The 19,767-nt window shown below is 35.7% G+C and overlaps 2 protein-coding genes and 1 non-coding gene across 4 annotated transcripts; 1 reads left to right on the top strand and 2 right to left on the bottom strand.

The window, feature by feature from the left end:
• Positions 1-2,817: 2,817 nt before the first annotated feature.
• Positions 2,818-2,956, top strand: LOC120281533. Its single transcript, XR_005542673.1, has one exon. It is a non-coding gene; the product is annotated as a small nucleolar RNA Z247 (small nucleolar RNA).
• A 1,878-nt stretch (positions 2,957-4,834) lies between these two features.
• LOC120280927 (protein NIM1-INTERACTING 2) lies at positions 4,835-9,033 on the bottom strand. Of its 2 annotated transcripts, none has more exons than XR_005542448.1 (2): positions 8,634-9,033; positions 4,835-5,132 (listed from the first exon to the last, which is right to left on the bottom strand). XR_005542448.1 is itself a non-coding variant. In XM_039287898.1 (2 exons), the coding sequence occupies exons 1-2, from the start codon at positions 8,972-8,974 to the stop codon at positions 5,012-5,014; spliced, it is 456 nt and encodes a 151-aa protein (XP_039143832.1). In that variant the 5' UTR covers positions 8,975-9,033; the 3' UTR covers positions 4,835-5,011. The 2 variants fall into 2 exon arrangements, 1 of the variants encoding a protein (XP_039143832.1); XM_039287898.1 differs by having other exon boundaries at positions 8,640-9,033.
• A 296-nt stretch (positions 9,034-9,329) lies between these two features.
• Positions 9,330-9,915, bottom strand: LOC120280914 (protein NEGATIVE REGULATOR OF RESISTANCE-like). Its single transcript, XM_039287886.1, has one exon. The coding sequence runs from the start codon at positions 9,849-9,851 to the stop codon at positions 9,477-9,479; it is 375 nt and encodes a 124-aa protein (XP_039143820.1). The 5' UTR covers positions 9,852-9,915; the 3' UTR covers positions 9,330-9,476.
• Between the last annotated feature and the right edge of the window lie 9,852 nt (positions 9,916-19,767).

Genomic DNA, 19,767 nt, shown 5'->3' with positions numbered 1-19,767 from the left:
TAAGTCTCACTAAGGTGGCTAGTCTCTCAAAAAAGATGTTTTTTTTAGAGACTGTCTTTTTAAGAGTGACAGACTATATCTATGGATGGCAAAACTCGATTCGCCTCGATCCACCCCGATCCGCCCCGGTTTTGGGCGGGGCGGGTTTGGTATTTGCTTGCCCCGCCCCGCCCCGCCCCGATAATGATTTAATTTATTATAAACATTATATAATGTATGGGGTAAGTGAATTTTTTTTTAAAAATTTTCAATAAATTTCTTCTGAGTTTGTTTTTATAAGTATATGTTTTTATAAAAAAAATCTATTTTATAAATGTTTTTTATGAATTTTGGTTACTTATTTGTAATTATGAGTAAGGCGGGAGATTTATTAAAAAAACGGGGCAAGAATAGTGCCCCGCCGGCGCCCGGCCCAGCCCCCGCCCCATTGCCATCCATAATTATATCAGACAGACAGATGGGCCCACAGTCCCCCTTAACGCAATCAATGTATTGTACATTAGCCGCGAAATTCATCTCCTCTGGGATAGAACCTGCGGCCTACTCTTTGTCTCGCTCTTATGACAAGCGTCGTGGATCAATTGGTGAGAGACGCTTATTTAAATGAGATAAAAGGCTTAGGGACTGTGAATACCCGAATAAGCGAAACAATACTTGGATTATGATGAGTTTTATTTTAGGTCTCACTAAGATGGGCCATTCTCTCACATAAAAGGCATGTTTTTTTGTTAGAGACTACACTCTTAAGAGCGAAAAATTAGATCAGACAGACAGATGGGCCAAAGGGTCCCTCAACAAAATCCAGGTATTATACAGTAGACACGAAATTCATCCCCTCTGGGATCGAACCTGTGACCTACTCGCGACAAAGGTCTTCCAATGATCATTTTGTCCAGGTCTAATGTAACTCATTATGGTAACCAAGTGTTGATTTCCCTTGCGATATTAAACAACACTATAGTTCTGATTTCAAAGATCATGTGCTGATGAGATACAGAGAACTACTTGCCCGCCTTCATCGCTTCCAAAGTGTTAGGGGGTGTTTGGTTGCAAGGTATGGATTGTGAACCATTACTTGGGGATTCCAATGCCTTGTTTGGATGACCATGCATGGAAGTGAGGAAGGAATAAGTGAGGAGTGAGAGATGAATGGCAATCCTCCCAAAAATGGGAGGATTGCTTATTCCTCTCAAACTCCTTGGGGTGAAATACCACATTTGCCCCTCTTATTTAATAATTAAAGTAATAATTTAATTCAATAATAATAATGATTAAAGTGAAATAATAATATCCAATAAATAAAATAATAATTTAATTTAAAAAATAATTAATTAGGTTATTTGAATAATAAATATTAATTAATGTGAAATAATAGTAACTACTAATTAAATATAATAATCTATTCAAATAATAATTAAATAAATAATTTTAACAATAAATAATAATTAATGTAAAAAATAATAACTAATAATTAAAAATAATAACCTAGTTTAAATAATAATTAAATAGATAATTTTAATAATAAATAATAATTAAAGTGAAATATTTAGTTAAATAAAAATAACAATAGTCAAAATATTTTATAATTAAAAAATAATTATTATTTATTATAAAAGATAATTATCTATCATAATATTATTTCCTTATTAACTTGTATTAAGAATATAAAAGTCTTTTCACCACAAATTTTCTCTTTTACTTTTTTCATTCCCAATGAATTACTCTCTCATACCCTCCAACCAAACACAGTTTTCTTTCCATTCCTAATTCATTCCCTCTCATTCTAATTCCTATCTCATTCATTATTAATTCCATTCCTTACAAACAAACAGCACCTTAAAGATAGAGTTGTATATTTAATATATTTAACTCTTATCTATTCTTAGAGATAGAATGAGTTTGTAACCTCTCTTGTAATCTCTTTCTCTCTGCTTTTTTTTTTTTCCTTATCATGCATCATGTAGCCAATATAACAATTTTCCCGAGTATATACACATAGAAGGTATAATACTTAAATTGGTCCCACTATTTTTTTGGTCCCTCTACTCAGAAATGATGAGCCCACTTAGTCCCTCTACTATTAGTCTCTTTTCAACTAGTATCTCTACTTTTAAAAATAGATAGATTAGTTGGGTTATTTTCAATCATAGAGGGACTAGTTGGAAGTATTTCTGAGTAGAGGGACCAATTTGAGTATTATACCAACATAAAACACAACAAAACCCCTTGTGTGTTCTCTCCAAAACCAATCTATTTCTTCATTTCTTTAGATGGCATAAGAGCTTGTTGCTTGATTCGGCCCTACTCTTGCTTTCGTCATGACTGGTGCCGCTTCAGCGCCTGGTGGCCTTCTATTGACTCCCTTAGCTCTTCCCATTGTTTACCTGATCAATGTGAGTTTGAGTAGGGAAAACTACCTCTCGTAGAAGGCGCAATTCCTCACCTACCTTCATAGCTAACAACTCCTGGGCTATGTAGATGGATCGGTGGTTGCGGAGAAGAAGATGATCACATGTGTTACAAACAATGGAGTCGTCATGGAGACCAACCGGCGTATGAACAGAGGCTCCAAAAGGACAAGATGGTTCTTAGTGCAATTATTTCTTCGCTCTTTGAGAATGTACTTGCGCAGGTCCTCTTGTTGACTACTGCTCACGAGGTCTGGTCGGCCCTTGATTGCATGTTCTTATCTGGAAGTTCTAGGGCCAGAGTCATGCAGATCCTGCGTGAGCTTGCTTCTTTGCAAAAGGACATCAGTGCTACGGAGTAATTCAACAAGGTAAAAACTTGGTGGACATGCTCGCTACGATTGGCCATCCACTCAGCGATGATGAGATCGCCACCTACGTCCTCACAAGGCTCAACAATGACTATGATCCGCCGGTTACATCTCTAACCACGGGGGTTGAGCTGGTCTCACTTAACGAGGTGCATGCTCACTTTATGGCATTTGAGATGCTCACTCAACTCGGCATCACGTGGAAACCGTGGTGGGCCTGGCAAAAGCTGCAGTGGCACAGAGGGCGTGGACACTACCAGCATAACTCCGGGGGTAGTCATCATCTCACATGTCAAGTGTGTATCATCGCTTCGACCATTCCTATCAATTGAAGGCACCCGTGTAGCAGTTGTTGCCGAGATAACTGAATCCTATGCCGTGGATGCAAATTGGTACACTGACACAAGAGCCACGGATCACATCACTAGTCAATCCTATAGATTTTAATAACCATCACTAAATCTTTTTTTTTCTTTTTCTTTTTATGTTGCGAAATAAGTTCTTATAAGTATTATATAAGCAGAATATTTATTTCCATGAAAAAAAATAAATTATTTAAGAAATAAGATAAACTTTGATTATCATCACATGCAAATGGGGTTCAGTTACAACTAATAAGTACCTTAAAAGCCCGTTTAATGGACAAAATATGAAGGATAGAATACAATAAGCTATCATATATTACCCGATCTTATTTCTGTTTGGTAAGCCAATTATCCTACCAAATATATGATAACTAATTTTGTGTGGAAAATCAGGATAGAAATTAGTTGAATATGAGGAAAAATAAAATTTACTTTTTTGCCATTTCACTCGATCTCTTTTTATTATCTAGATTTCACTATATCTCTATTTTTTTTTATAGTCATAAGTATGGACGAGAACCCACTCAATGATGAGGGTTTCATATATCTATTCTTCTATCCATGGTCACACTCTAGGTTTGGATGAGAAGCTTCTCAACGTTGAGGGTTTTACTATATCTCCTCTTCTTTCAATCATCATATTCTAGACTTGGAAGAAAAGTGTCTCAACGATGAGATAGGTGTGCGCAAAAAATAGATCTTTTCAAAAAATATAATTTATAATATAAAAGATAATTTTATTAATTTACATACAATTCCCACTTCAAATGTATAAACAAAATACTATATGGTCCTATCCGGTTCTTATATTATATTTGCTCTTATCTTATACTATGCAACAAATGAACCTTGAAATAAATGAAATTCTCAATGATATTTTATTTTGAGAAAATCAAATACATAATTACCTTTAAAATAAAGTAATTGACCAAAAGGGCTTTGGTACAATGGTATTGATCCATTGTGAGAACTTTCTTACGAGGACTTTCATTGCCAGGATTTAAAATGCACGCATTATGAACTGATGCTAAAAACAGTCCCTGATTATATGAGAATACTTATAACTGCCTCATCTTTTGGGCGAGTGCATATGCTAGATAACTAATTCGTGGTGGAGGTTGTTGTCCACTTTGTAAAAGAAAATAATAATAATAATAATAATAGTAAATAAATAAATAAATAAATAATCAATTGATATTACATAAGCCATGGGATTGATGGCAGTGACCGTGGGGTGTTGGTCAATAGTAAATGATAAGAAAGTATATATATATATATATATATATGTATATGTGAGAAAACATGAGCTGTGGACGTTAGTAGAACGTCCACAGGTAAATACAGTATCAAGCATGATGCTACATTGAGACATAATCAAGGGTTGACTAGGTTCTTTAGTTTTGATTTTATTTATAATTTGGTTGTTGTAAGTGTAGTAGAAATAGGGTTGGACGGTCTAACAGTTGATAGCAACATTCTTAGATTTCAAATCTACAAACGTTCATAGATGATTCATTCTCTATATATATGTACACACACAATTGGTATAAATAAATGTTGAGTTTCTAAGAAAATATTTATAAGATATAAAATAGCACTGTGTAAGCATAAAAAATTACAGGGTTGTTTGGTTGACAATAAGTTGGTGTAAGTATAAGTATCAGTGAAGTAACTAGTTTTTCATGTAAAAGTTAGTTTTTAGTATTTGGTTTGAGGTAAAAATACATTTCACATGTGATACAAGTTACTTCTCACTTCCATTCCCCGGTAATTCAACTCATAGTAAAAATGGCTTTGAGTTGAAATATTGTAAAACAATTCTCATTTGAGCTTACAGTCACACTATTTTTCACAGACCAAGCTTCTATCAACCAACAATTCTCAGCCCAATCCTCACAGACTTCTTCTTCGCCTTCCCTGAAGACGCCACCGCAACCACAACCGTATCCTCACCCTCATCCGAGAAAACGATCTCGACGAGGCCTCCTCTGAATTATTTATTTTTTGTTAGCTTACCTTATATGAGAAATCTCTGGAAGTTTTTAGGATAGCATAACTGATGTACTAATGTAATTGTTTATTTTTTACCTTTATCAATATGTATATATATATATATATATTATGAAAATAATGTTGAGGCCTAACAATAAATACTAAAATTTTAAACTCATAATTAGCATGAATCAGCGATAAAACAAGAGAAAACCCAAGCAGTTCAAAGACTCTGGGAGTTGAACAACAAGTGAGCAAAAAATCACACAACTGAGCTAATGAAACATAAGCCCAACTTTATAATTCCAACATAACACTTGGCTGCCAAACAACTCAAAACCAGCAATTTGAATGTCTCCAAGTTCTAGGAGCCAGTGAAAAAAAAAAACCACTGAATTATTCATAAAATCACATATAACCCATTAACAGTCACATGTAAATATATATATATATTTTAATAAAATGGATAAACTATAGATTTATGTAAACACCATTAAAAAAAACTCAAATGTCTACACAATCAGATAATTTTAAGTAAATTTCTTAACACAAAAGATTCAATGATTTATTGTATAATTGATACGTACCTTATTGAGATTTATATCAACATTTGAAAATTTACAGTTGATGGTGCTTCAAAAACATAGATCAAGGATCCTATGTGCTAGCCTTCTAGTGTATATATAACTCTTATGCAAAAGATTAACTTCACTATAAATTAAAAATAAATTGTTATCCAAAGAATAATTTGGATTAATATAAATTTTAATGATAATGTTATTGAATATTAATTTTTAAATCTATTTAATTTTATATCGTTATGAAGATAACTTAAATTTGAATATAAAAACAAAAAATTTTGAATTTCAAAGCAAGGGGAAGAGATATTATTGCATTACCCTAGAGAATAGCCCATGAACTGCCGATCAAATATAAACTCAAATCTAAGCCCTAGTGTTTCATGTTTTCATGATCCATAAAAAAATTAATAACAATTTTTCATGATCCATATATATATATATATGGAGTTAATCGAGGCACTATATAAGTCATGTGACATGTCGCATTATTTTTATAAATTTGGTGCTATTTTTAGTGACGTAAGAATTCATTTTAAATTCAATGAAATCTAAAACCCTATTTCAATGAAACTCAATCTGTTACACATATTAATATGCTATTTCTCTAAATATAATTATATTTTTTTTAACATAGTCATCATTTAAGGTTTAGAATCATTGCTCAACGATGATGACAACACCACCAAGTTAGTCCCATTTGATGTCCGGTTACATATTTTTTTTTTTTATTTTAACAATGCTATATCAAATCCCAAAATACTAGATAAATCAGGATAAAAATATTATTTTATAAAATTTTTGACTGACTTTTTTAAATAAATAACAGACAAAAACTCCAGTAAAAAATATACACATACAGAAAATTAATAACTCAATTTTTCTGAACCATCTTTATATATATAAATTTTGATATTTGATCTCAGTTTTTTTTTTTTTTTTAAACAATTAGAAATTCAATCTGATAGACTAATAAGTAAGTCAATGGTAAATTCATGACTTATTAAGTCTGCCACCTCATCTTTTATGATGATAAATTAAAAAGCTCGTCTATCTTAACAGGGTATTTACTTGGTGCTTAAGATATTATGATAATGTTCAATGACTTGTGGAGGTGCCTTGAACTAAGCCCAACTATCTGGAACCCACTTAAACTTATAGGGCCCAATGCCCACTATGAAATGACCCCTCTAACAACTATTTTGGTACGTTTTTCTAAGTGCTCGACCATGGCTTTTTTTTTAAAATATTGTTTTTTTTTTAATTAATTACTAAAATAGGTATTTTTAAAATTATTTACCAAATTAGACATTTTTATTTTTTTAATATTAAATTTTAAACTTTTTTAATAGCTGTGGGTTCCACTGGTTTTTTAATATTAAAATTTTATTTTTTAAAAAAATCGGCAGGTCCCACTAGTTTTTTAATATTAAAATTTATTTTTTTAAAACTGAGATGGGTCCTACTAGTTTTTTTTAAATTAAAAACAATTTTACACTAAAACCCTTATCATTTCATAAAAATTTTTTTACAACTAGCTTTTATTCTCACTTCTACTTTCACTAATCCTAACAGATAAGGGTTTTTACTAATATTCGGGTTAAAAAAATTTAAAAGATAAAAAAATTGTTGTGGTTAAAAATTTTTTTATACATAAAAAAATTAAAAATTATCTCCAATAATACATAAAAAAATTAAAAATTATCTCTAATATTAGAATAGTCAAAGATGTAATTGTTAGGATTAGCGAATGAGGCCTCCACCTAACAAATGGATGGTTATGATCAATTTGATCCAATGGCTTTTATGAATCAGGGTGAGGCTATTCTGCCACCAATAATTCGATCCCCATCAACCCCCAATAATACTCTCCACCTACCCTAACAATTACATCTTTTACTATAAGATAATTTTTGAGCTCCACCCTAACAAATGGATGGTTATGATGAATTTGATCTAATAGCTCTTGTGAATGGGGTGAGTGCCACTGCCACCAATAATTCATCCCATCAACCCCCAATAATACTCTCCACCCTACCCTAACAATTACATCTTTTGACTATTCTAATATTAGAGATAATTTTAATTTTTTTATGTATTATTGGAGATAATTTTAATTTTTTTATGTATATAAAAAAATTTTTAACCACAACAATTTTTTTATCTTTTTAAATTTTTTTAACCGAATATTACTAAAAACCCTTATCCGTTAGGGATTAGTGAAAAATAGAGTGAGAATAAAACTAGTTGTAAAAAATTTTATGAAATGATAAGGGTTTTAATGTAAAATTGTTTTTAATTTAAAAAAAACTAGTAGGCATCTCAGTTTTAAAAAAATAAATTTTAATATTAAAAAACTAGTGGGACCTGCCGATTTTTAAAAAAAATAAAAATTTTTAATATTAAAAAAACCAGTGGAACCCACATCTATTAAAAAAGTTTAAAATTTAATATTAAAAAAATAAAAATGCCTAATTTGGTAAATAATTTTAAAAAAATACCTATTTTAGTAATTAATTAAAAAAAAAGCAATATTTAAAAAAAAAAGCCCTCGACCATTCAAATAAGAGGGCCCTATATAGTTTTTATGCATCCAATCAACACACAGTGCTATTTTTTTTTTTTTAAGAATTTAAATTTTATAAAAATATCAGGATAGCTCTATTTTATTCTCTTAAATTTTTAATCATATTAAATATTAAACTAAATGAAATTCCTCTTAATACAAAGTAAATATTTAAAAGTTAAAAATATTACATATATATATATATATCTTCTATGAATTAAAATAATTATAAATTGTTTTTAAAAATAAAAATACAACAAAGAAACTAACATTCAAATTACCAAACAAACAAATTTTTTTTTAAAAAAAAAAATAACACCATAAATATCTAAAAATTACAGAAAATTCCTCACCATCACCTTCTTCTCGCCGTCTCTGTCTGTGTCTTCGGCGGCACGCTATCAGACTTGGGCTCTTGATTGAGATCGAGTTGCCTCGAGATCTGGTCCTCATCCCGTGATCCTGGTCCTTGATCTCTCTCTCCAGCCTCGAAGTCCTCCATAACGAACTCCGGCAGCCACCGCTCACCGAGATTCACGCTCGCATCACCATCTCTCCTTGCGATCATCGGCCACGCCTCACTTATTCGCCGTAGGATGGTGAAGAATTCCTCCACCTCCTCGTCCGTCACCGTCCGATCACCCTCCCCAGCCTTCTTCTCCCCTCCATCCTCTCCCTCTCTTCTCCGCTTCATCTCTCGATCTCCAGACCAACGCCGTCCCTCCCCCCGCTCTCGAGCTTCTCACTAAAACCGCATATCGCTTTCCCATTTATTCAATATATTATTCTTATTCTTTATTATTATTTATTTATTTAATTAATCCCTTCCTTACGTAATTCACACACTTTCTTTCCGAAAGCTAATGACGTCACTCAAGATACAAGTGGGCCCTGCACTACCACCGGATAAAACCAGGTCCTCAGCTTTTTTTTTTTTTTTTATAATTCTTATTTTATTAACATTAAATAATATTATATTATCATCTACCGCTAATTTAATCGGTTTTTACTTTTAAAAATAAACCAATTGAGTAGAGAGACGAGTTGAATGTGGGGGTAATAGGTAATTTCCACCATAATAATTCTTTTACAATATAAAAACAAAATGGCAAAAAATAATCCAAAGCGTTATGTTCACAAGTGACATTCACACAAAAGAGAGAAACAAAGGTGTTCAATAGATCATCAATGAAGCTTTATTGCTTCTCGGATGAGGACACCGATCCGGTATGATCACCGGCGTCGTCGGCTTCCGGCTTGGTGTTCAGGTCGAGCTGAGCCGGCTTAGGTTCGGCTTGAGGCCTTTTAAAGTCCTCCAAAACGAACACCGGTCTCCATCTCCAAATCTCCTCATCGTCGTCGTCGTCGTCGTTTTTCTTCGTCCTCACGCGCTCCTCACGTGATCTGGCGCCGATCGAGCCGGCGAGCCGGCGCCGAGCCTCCCGCATCCGGCGAATGATGGCGAAAAACTCATTGACCTCGTCATCCGTCACATCCCTCGTTTCCCCGACCTCCTCCTTCGTCGTTGTTTCCGATTCGTTTCTCCGGCGTTTCCCGGCACCCGTTTCCATTCCGATCCGTTCACACGAACGGTTCCTTTGTCGAGATTATCGAGCCTGAAGTTTCTGAGAAAAAAAAAACGAAATTTATAGAACTTACGGGGGTTTGATGACGTCACGGTCATGACGTCATTGTTGGTTGATGATTCTCGTGGGAAGACTAGAGAAAGAACAAGGGTAGAGATAGTCTATTTCGGTAGTCTTTCTATATTTGTTGTGTTTATTTTATTTATTTATTTATTTGGAAAACTAATAATATTCTCACGTTCAAACAATTCATTTAATAAAATAAAGTAAGGGTTTATACGCTTGTGGTTTTTGTTTCTTTGTGGAAAAAGTGTGTGATATTTAAAAATTTTAAGTTTAAAACCTTTTAAAAATATCAGCGTTAATATATCAGCAGTTGTGTGTGCAGGCTTGTAACCCAAATTTTTTTTCCGAAGTTGAGAATGTGAATTCTTTTACGAAGTTGAGAATGTGAGATATGTAGGATCAATTTGTTATTCATGCACACACTATACATGTCTTTAAAATATAATATTTGTCGATTTTATAAATAAATAAAGTAATTCTTTTACTATTTTTTGGAAAAAAATTTCCTTTTTTTTTCATACGTTTGGAAGTGAAATTAAAAGTTTAGATTTCTTATTGAACGGTACATGGCAATCCTAGGTGGTGAGAATAAAGGTTAAATTGTCATTTAAGGAATATAATATTCGATATTATTTTAAATATGTTAATAATGGTCAACAATGTGTTTCAAATTAAACATTACATGAAAGTTTTGACCAAAATTGTTGAACAAAATTTATTAAACTGTCAATATGTTTTTGTTAATATTATGTTTGGGTTAAAACTTCAACCCAAACAAAAATTCAAAGTTTTTTTCAACTAAAACAATGTTTTTAAACTATTTAATTTATTATTTGTGGTTTTCATTTTTTTCCCCAACTAGGTGTAAAACGAATAAATAATAAATCACATTTGTGATACTTAATAAATTAAGTCGAAGTTAGGTGATAAAAAAAAAAAAAGTTAGGTGATATAAAATTGTTGGAAATTTTGAACCACAAATAAATTAGTGGCGGAAGATGTGGAGCCCAAGATTTATTTTGCCTTTGATGCCTTCTTTTAAATCGGAGAAATTTTTTTATTAAATGGTTCATTTGAAAAGTGACAGAAAAAATAATACAAAATAAAAAATAATAATTTTAGTTTGACCTTACAATTTCCAATGGGTAGAGCCACATGTTTGCTCATTTGTCATAATATAGTACTATTTATTTCATATGTTTGAATAGTGAATTCCATAGATTGAATAACTTAGAATGAGATTTTACTTGCATACCCTTGTAAAATCATGAATTTATTTAAATACCCCCCATAAAAATGATATATGTTTGCATACCTCTACAAATCAATTATATTTGCTTTTATGCCCCTATGGGTAAATTACCAAAATGTGTTTGCTTATATACCCCTCAAAAAAAAAAAATCTTATTTTGTAGACATTACTCATTTCATTTAACAAATGACCATTATGAGTTTGTTAATATACCCATCAAAATTTTTTATTATATTTTTTTATATACGCTTTAATTATTTTTAAAAATTATTAAAAAATCATGGATTTTTGAGTAAATTCATATTTTTAAGGTTTTACAAACATCTCTAAAACATTTTACATTATCACATGTTTTTTACAAACACAACCTAAAAATAGATAAAAATTACAACGTGTAACAATATATAACAAATAATTTCATACTATGGTTAAGGGTAATTGGGTAATTTTGAATAATGTTAAGGGTAGTTAGATGATGTTAAGGGTAATTGGGTAATTTCATACTAAAAAATAACAAATAATTTCATACTAAAAATTATGACCTTGGATGATGCTAAGGGTAATTAGATAATTTTGTTAAGTTAGGTTAAGTGGGAAGTATGGTTAATTCTATAAACCCTAACGGTGGCTAACAATAACGTAGGAATATATATGAGTAAAAAAGTTAGTTTTATGAGGGTATGCAAGTAAATAGTATTTTTATGGTGGTATTTAAGCAATTTCATGGTTTTGTAGGGGCATACAAGCAATTTTTTCTTGAATAAATTAGATGACTAAGTTTTTTTCCTACTCACATCTTAACACGTAGATTCAAAATCTATGAACTTTCGAATGATTTTATTTGTGTTGATGTATTTTAATTTGAACTATTTAATTAAATATTTATAATAATTAAAGCAATCATAATTGTTAAATTTTATTTTTATTAGATCTACAATAAAGCAAAAAACTCATATATAACACATCACATGTTTCTCGGTTAGTACACAATGGGTATGTTCAACGTCTCGTAGTAGTGTGTGCTAATTCATTATATATATAATATTTGGATGTATATATATATTTTTATATTTATTTCTTTTTTTTAATACCTTTTGTGAATTAAATGAACAGCATGTTTGGCTCTTTCAATGGAGTAGCAATAAAGTAGGAAAGATGGGCATTGCTATAAGAACACCCGCATGAAACCCATTTAATAAATGATGAAGAATAAAACTTTTTTAAAAAGAAAGAAAAATGATTCAGATAAGGAATAATATTAAAAGTGAAAACGATGGCAGTATAAAACAAAGGAGCGAAAATAAATAATAACTATTCTAATTTCTTTCTTTTCTTTTGAAACTAATATAAAATTTATTAAGCTTGCAAGTCAAGTTATAATAATATCAGATATATATATATATAAAAAAAAGAGTAAATAAAACTCCTATACAACAGAGTCTGGCATAGAAGCAAACACCCTTGCAATGAAATGGACAACCTAATTCACAGATCTCTTGACAAATACAAAAAAATAACAAGGGAATAAAAGCTTTAAATTGTTGATAATAATTTTCTAGTCAACTTAAATAAGAGAGGAAGTATGACTTATCATTTATCATCTGAAAAACAACATGAGCAACCAATTCCACCACTATTTAAAACCATATTTTTCCTTTTAGCCAGCTCAAAGCTTTTCGAAAACTCAGCATTTCGGCCATGAACGGATCACTGATGCCTTGAACTGATTTGTAAGTGCCATATTTTCTTTCAAAAAAAAAAAAAAATAGGGGCCGAAATGTGAGTAAGAGTTATGGATGTTATACAAGGCTATGTACACACTTTTAACAGTGTAAATTCCCTTGCAGTCATGAAGCCAAATCCAAGCATCCCTAATGTTGTTCATGTTTAGGGGGATATGCTATTAGCAATAACTAAAGAACAAACGTTTTATTGTAAAAAAAAATAAATATTATTGATTTTTTTATATAAGAAAGAAATAATGATATGCATATCATTACAAGCATGTTTCATATTTTATTAAGTATAAAACTAAGTTAAACCTTTAATTTGTGAGTCAAGGGAATAATCATAGTTAATTAGATTTAATGTTAAGTTCTTAAAGGAATGTCTCTCGATTTAACCCATGCTAATGGCGTCATTAAGAAAACGTCATAATGGTATGACGTATGTGTCATGATATCATTGTGACACATGCTTGACCTAAGCAAAGACTAGAAAAAATGTCCATTTTACCCCATCGAAAACTTCCCAATTTATTGTGATTATTATATATATAAATTTTCTAAAAAAAAATTAAGAACCATTCAGTATATTTTTCCTTTTTTTTAAGATAGCCATATATTTTTTAAAAAAATATGAGAACAATTGTTAATAAATTATTAATAAATATTCAATTTCTCAAATTTTCTCTCTTACTCTTAAAAGTGAAGAACAAAATTATTGAAAAAAAAAATAATTTACAAAGACTAATGAAGAAAGTTTCAAGTTCAGAAACATTTGATTATTATTTTTTATTAAATTAATTCAAAAATAATGTTAAAAAAATATTATTTTAAGTAAAAATAATTTCAAATATCACCGCATAATAATAATTAAAAAGTTTATTAAACAAATACATCAGTAAAATTAATTTTTCTATTAGTTCTATTCTTTTAAAAAAATTACATAATGTTAAAAATCATGAAAATATCTTCCCATCTTGATAATTTTACCATGACTTTTAAATAATAGTACTTTTTTTTAAAAATCTAAATATCCATACATATATATATACACATTGACATATATTTGTTTGTATATATTAGTCAAGGTTCAAGGGCATTTACGTAAAAAAAAATTGAATATGACTTCTAAGTTCCAAGTCATCGATTTAATAAAACACGTTTTGCCAGAACAAGTAGTTCACTGTTTTCCAAACTCGTGGCCGGTTTTATGAATGTATATATAAATAAAGACCAAGTGATGAAGAAATGCTAATAAATTTCTTAGCTATGGATGAGAAGGGAAAAGGGATTAAAAGGTCATCAAGTTTTCAAAATGAAGAAGATGAAGAGATGGAGAAGTTCAATGAGTTGATATTAAACATGAAAGCCATGAAAGATCTTTTGAAGAGTAGTTATAACTCAAGCAAGAAAGCCATGAAGAAGGAGATACAAACATGGACTCCATCCTTTAACTTAGAAGACTTCAAACAAGACGACGACAACAACAAGAACAACATGATTAATGGTGATATATTGTCACTGGAAAAAGTAGCACATGAAGAAGAAAAAGAGAAGAAGAGGAAGGAGAAGATGATGACGATGATGATGATGGAAGATGGTGGAGAAGAAGAAAATAATGGTTTGGATTTGAGTCTTGGTCTCTAGAATATCAATGGTGTAAGTTTTTTGTATATATTTTTATTTTATCATAAATATATATGGTGAGTAATTATTGTTGCTTTTAATTTTCATGGTCTAAAGTAATGGTTACAAATGTGTGTGTGTGTGTGTGTGTTTTTTTTGGGGTTGGGGGGGTTGAAACCCCAGTTAGGAGTACAAAATAAATTGGGTGAGTAATTATGGTTGCTTTTAATTTTCATGGTCTAAAGTAATGGTTACATATGTTGTTGTTGTTGTTGTTGGGGGCTTGAAACCCCATTTAGGACTACAAAATAAATTGGGTTTGGCACAATTTACTAAATGGGAAAAAAAAAAATTACGTGAACAACGAAGTCATTTGTGTTAGGTTGAAAAGATTAAACAATTTTTCATTAACACAAAACCTACAATGTACAAGGTATATATAGATACACAGTTATATAAATAAGGTAGTTATACAAATATAGATATACAGATAGTATACACAAACATGATTCCCCTAACACCCCCACAAACTCACGGGGATCAAAACATCGAGAGTTTGGACAAGAGAAAATCATGTTGTGCCCGTGTCTGAGATTTAGTAAACAGATCCGCAGTCGACGCCGTAGCGAACAAACTGGGGAGCCGTAATGCCTTTGTCGCATCGATCACGCAAGAAGAAAGCATCAACACCAATATGCTTGGAGAGGGAATGCTTGATGCGATTCAAAGTGATCTCGAATGGCACCGTGTTGTCACAATGTGAGGAGTAGGAGCATGTGAGACAACACCAAGATCATGCAAAAAGCCAACGCAACCAAACAATCTCCTCGAAGAGTAGCTATAGCGCAAGCTCTGCTCGCTGCTAGACCGAGAAAACACCGCTTGCTTCTTGACTTCCAAGCAATGAGAGAAGAGCCCAAGAACAAACGTAAGCCAAGAATGTAACGACGATCGACTGATCACTAGCCCAAGTAGCATCGAATAAGAACGAAGCTCCGCAGAACTGCGGCCGAGAGAAAAGAAGGCCCTCGAGACTGAAGTCGCCTCAAGATAGCGCAAAAGCCTCAAAAAGATGGGCATAGTGAATGTAAGTAGGTGCACTAACAAACCGACTCAAAACATGCACAAAGATAAGCAATGTCCGGACGCAGTGAGGGTAAGATAGACCGCATCCCCAACCAAGTGACGAGAGAGTGCGTTTCGGACGATAAGGGAGTCCCCTCATCAAGACGCAGAATCAAGATGTAGCTCCATAGGAGTGGTTACAAGACAAGAGTCGAGAGAGCCGCCTGCAGCAGGATATCGATGTGTAACGCGCTGACAACTCGAAAACCAAGAGAAGTAGAAGTGACCTCAATGCCCAAAAAAATAGCTCAATCGACCAAGATCACCATCCGAAATGTTCGGGCTGACGATGCTCGACAAAAACCATACGAGCAGATCATCACCAGCTGATGATCATATCATCCACATAAAGTAACAACAAAGTCCGACCACGAGAGGAAGAGTGCACAAACAAAGCTGGGATCACGCGGACTAGGGTCGAAAACCGAAAGAAGAACCACAAGAATCGAACGCTCAAACCAGCCCGAGGAGCCTGCTTTGAGACCATAGAGAGCCTTCCAGGGCGACAAACCAAAACCGAAGGAGAAGAAAAAACCGTGGGGAGGAAGCATGTAAACCTCCCCGCTGAAGATCCCCGTGGAAGAAAAAGCATTCTTCACATCAAGTCGAAAGAGGGACCATCGCTCGAATCAGCAGCACAAAGAATGAGAGCTCGAATGGTAGTCATATGAGCGACGGGAGCAAAAAGTCTCATCATAATCTCGTCCCCTCGCCTCGCCGAAAACCACGAGCCACTAGGGCAGTAGCCTTGCACCGCTTCTACGTAACCGGCCGAGCGTAGTCTTGACTTTATAGACCCACTGGTGTAATGGGAACAAAGACCAGAGGAAGGACAACCAAATCCCATGTAGAGGTGCGCTGCAAGCGCCCAACTCAGCAGACATAGCAGCCTGCCACTCGTATTTTGACGCCTCTCAGAAGAAGACGGCTCGAGGGCCATTGAGGGAGAAATAGGTAGGTCAAGAAGTCGAGAGGCAAGATTAAGGGCGATCGTGGGGACGACGATCACGTAAGAGGATAGCGACGCAGTGTGGGGATCATCCACTGTGGAACACATCGAGGAAACCGCTGGGCGCCTGGGGTGACCGCTCAGGAAGAGGAGGAGCGGAATAGAAACATGGACGAGGGTCAACAACAACGGTGAAAACTGATGGAGGAGATACAGGTGGAGGTGGGGGACAGAGGAGGTGGTGAGGACACAATGAGAAACCGAACATCGGTCGATGTAGTAGAGGATGAGAAGAAGAGGAAGGAAGGAACAAAGAAAGTGACGATCCTCAACAAAAGAGACATCACGCGAGATACTGGAGGCGACGTGGTAACAGGATCATAACACTCGATAGCCTTTGTGCTCGTGGACTATAACCAAGGAAGACACAAGGAATAGATCGAAAGGGTAAAAGTTTAGTCCGCCTCGAGGCATAAGGAGAACATAACACAAACAACCAAACACACGTAAGATGAGAATAACGTGGGGGTCGGAGAAAAACATTCTCGACTACAAACCTCAAGAAAGGAAGAGGGTTGAAGATTGATGAGGTAAACATGAAGAAGAGAGACAAATTTCACCCTAAAAGTGAGGGGGAAACATGGGAGGCAATGAGAAGAGTCCGAGCTGGTTTCAAGAATATGACGATGTTTCTTTGCAAGAAGGCTCATTCTCGCATGGGCACCGTGACAAGAGAGCTGAGGAAGAGTGCCTGGGAGGCAAGAACCTCACGAAACTCATGAGAAAGATATTCTCCCCGAATCGAACGGAAAGCACGAATGGTGGCGTAAAAATTGGCACGCACTATATTAGAGAAATCAATATAAACCTTTAAAAACTCGTAACGAGAACGCATAAAAATAAATCCAAGTGTAACGAGAGAAATCATCAACAAAAATAACATAATAACGATGTCCACCTTTGGAAACAAACGGGGCAGGACCCCAAACATCCGAATGAACTAATTCAAACGGAGACCTGCACTCTAGACACACTGAAGGATACGGGAGTTGCAGTCGTTTGCCAAGCTTACAACCCGAACAAGAATGAGAATTATCAACTAAAACACGACCTAAAAAGCCTTGATGAATAAGAAAAGACAGACGAGAACCACTAGGATGGCCAAGCCGATGATGCCACTGATGGAAACGAACAGTAGAAAAACAATAAACAGAGGTCAGCTGAATGTAGAAGAGGGATGGAAGACTGAAGATGATCGAGCACATACACCCCCACTATGGCGACGGCCGGCCCAATGAGGGTCCCCTCGAAGACGATCCTGCACACGACAACCAAACTCATTAAAAATAACAAGATAGCCAAGAGAAGCTAGTTGGCTAGCAGAAATAAGGTTCATGGAGAGCTGTGGTACAAAGGCAACATCAGGAATATGAAAAATGAGTGGTGTGTAGGAGGCCACGACTAGATGTGGGAAGTGTCATGCCATTAGCAATAATGACACGCAAGATCTGAAGAAAAAAAGGATGAAGAGAGTGAAGGTGGGTAGCATCATAGGTCATATGAAAAGAAGCTCCGGAGTCAAGTAACCAAGAGGACGAAGAAATACCCGAGAGGGCGTGAGGCGATCGATGGGTGAGTGGAGACGCCTGGAGGCATCCCCTGAGTGAGTATCGGGGCAAGAAGGAGATATCCGACTCGGAAAGTCGTCGATAAGTTGTCAAAACCGCGCCAAAGGCATAGCCGACCACTTTGAGTAGGGTGAGGGTGGGTGCTCGGGCCGCTAGGCCGGCTATCCGAGCCTCGCTGAAGCTTGCGACACTCAAGACGCATTATGGCTGGAGCATGGCAAGAATGACACCGAACCCGACTCGCCGAGGGAGGCTGCACTCAGAAACCGATCCTCGAGACCGAGATAGAGGACTGACAGAGCGCTAAGACTGTGAGACGGCATCAAAGGAGCAACGATCAGATCGGTGCCGCTGGGAGCAAAGAAGAACAGAGTGAGGAGCAAGCAGTGGTGGAACCACATCTAAGGATCAAGACGCAGTCTCCTCGAAGCACACATATGCCGTAGTATCACTAGCGCATCTGAGGTGTAACCCGTAGTAGCCGAGCCCGAACGGCCCTCGAACTCGTGGGCGAAGACGCATGAGAAACTCATAAGTACGAAGATAATCACGATCCCGAGCAAACGGCAAGACACTTGGCACGTGTCGGAGAAGGAGAGTGGTGTCATCTCATCACACCGACGCCATAAATCACCGAAAGCACGGCAAGAAGAATCCGAGATGCACGCCTCACGCCGAGTAGGTAGATGTGAGAGTCTCAGTAGCAAGCGAGTAGCGCAACGCCCGATCGGAAGGAAGATAGAGTGCGCGCAGATGATCTCTAAATCGCTTTGGGTCAGAAAGATGCACAAACAGACCCAAGCGTAATAGGAAGCCTCACTGTGGATCGACAGATGATAGCAATGGTACGAAAGATCATCCTCGCCCACTTGAGCAAGTCAAGAGACGTGGGAAGAGGACGCTACCGATAATCAGACGGTTTAAGAAGAGCCGAAGAGGCTGACTAGAAGAAATCGGAGGCGGACGGGTACCATCAACATGACCCCAAAGATTAAGTCCGCGTAAGAAGTACACGTAAAGTGGACGTACCATGCTTTATAATTTCTCGCTTATCGAAAGCATAACATCCGCCTGCAGATAAGAAACCTCGAGAAGAGGCTATGGAAAAACACACCACTGGTCGAGGGCGGCGCGTGCGCCGCTAACGGCAACACAAAGCGCGAGGGCCGAGGATCGGCGTAGCGGCGCGGGGGCGCTGACGCCGCGACGGGCGGCGCGTTACCGACGCTGGCAGGCGTGGCGGCTACATGGCTGGCGGCGTACTGGCGGCGCTGCATGCGACGCTGCTACGGGCGGCTAGGCTGACGCTGCATGCTGGGACGCTAAGGCTGGGGACGCGACGCGGCGCTAGCCGATTTACTGGTCGCGCTGCGGCGAGAGGGCATTGGGACGCTACGGGCTGGCGGCGCGCAAGGCGGGCGGCGGGCGCTGCGGCGCAGGCGTTGGCGGGCGCTGGCCGGTCATAAGGCGGGCGAGGCGCTGCTGGGCGCGCGGGCGGGCGGCGGCGTCAGGCGCATGGGCGAGAGGCGCG

The sequence above is a fragment of the Dioscorea cayenensis genome, chromosome 17 (genome assembly GCF_009730915.1).
Source record: "Dioscorea cayenensis subsp. rotundata cultivar TDr96_F1 chromosome 17, TDr96_F1_v2_PseudoChromosome.rev07_lg8_w22 25.fasta, whole genome shotgun sequence".
Taxonomy (NCBI): Eukaryota; Viridiplantae; Streptophyta; class Magnoliopsida; order Dioscoreales; family Dioscoreaceae; genus Dioscorea; species Dioscorea cayenensis.
This window is presented reverse-complemented; position numbering and strand designations above follow the sequence as displayed.

What these genes read in the sequence shown, in the direction of transcription:
- LOC120280914 (XM_039287886.1), bottom strand. Translation starts at nt 9,851, where the DNA reads ATGGAAACGGGTGCCGGGAAACGCCGGAGAAACGAATCGGAAACAACG.
- LOC120280927 (XM_039287898.1), bottom strand. Translation starts at nt 8,974, where the DNA reads ATGAAGCGGAGAAGAGAGGGAGAGGATGGAGGGGAGAAGAAGGCTGGG. An exon ending in ACAGAGACGGCGAGAAGAAG is followed by an intron (nt 5,133 to 8,639) that starts GTGATGGTGAGG and finishes TAAATAATTCAG; the next exon opens with AGGAGGCCTCGTCGAGATCG.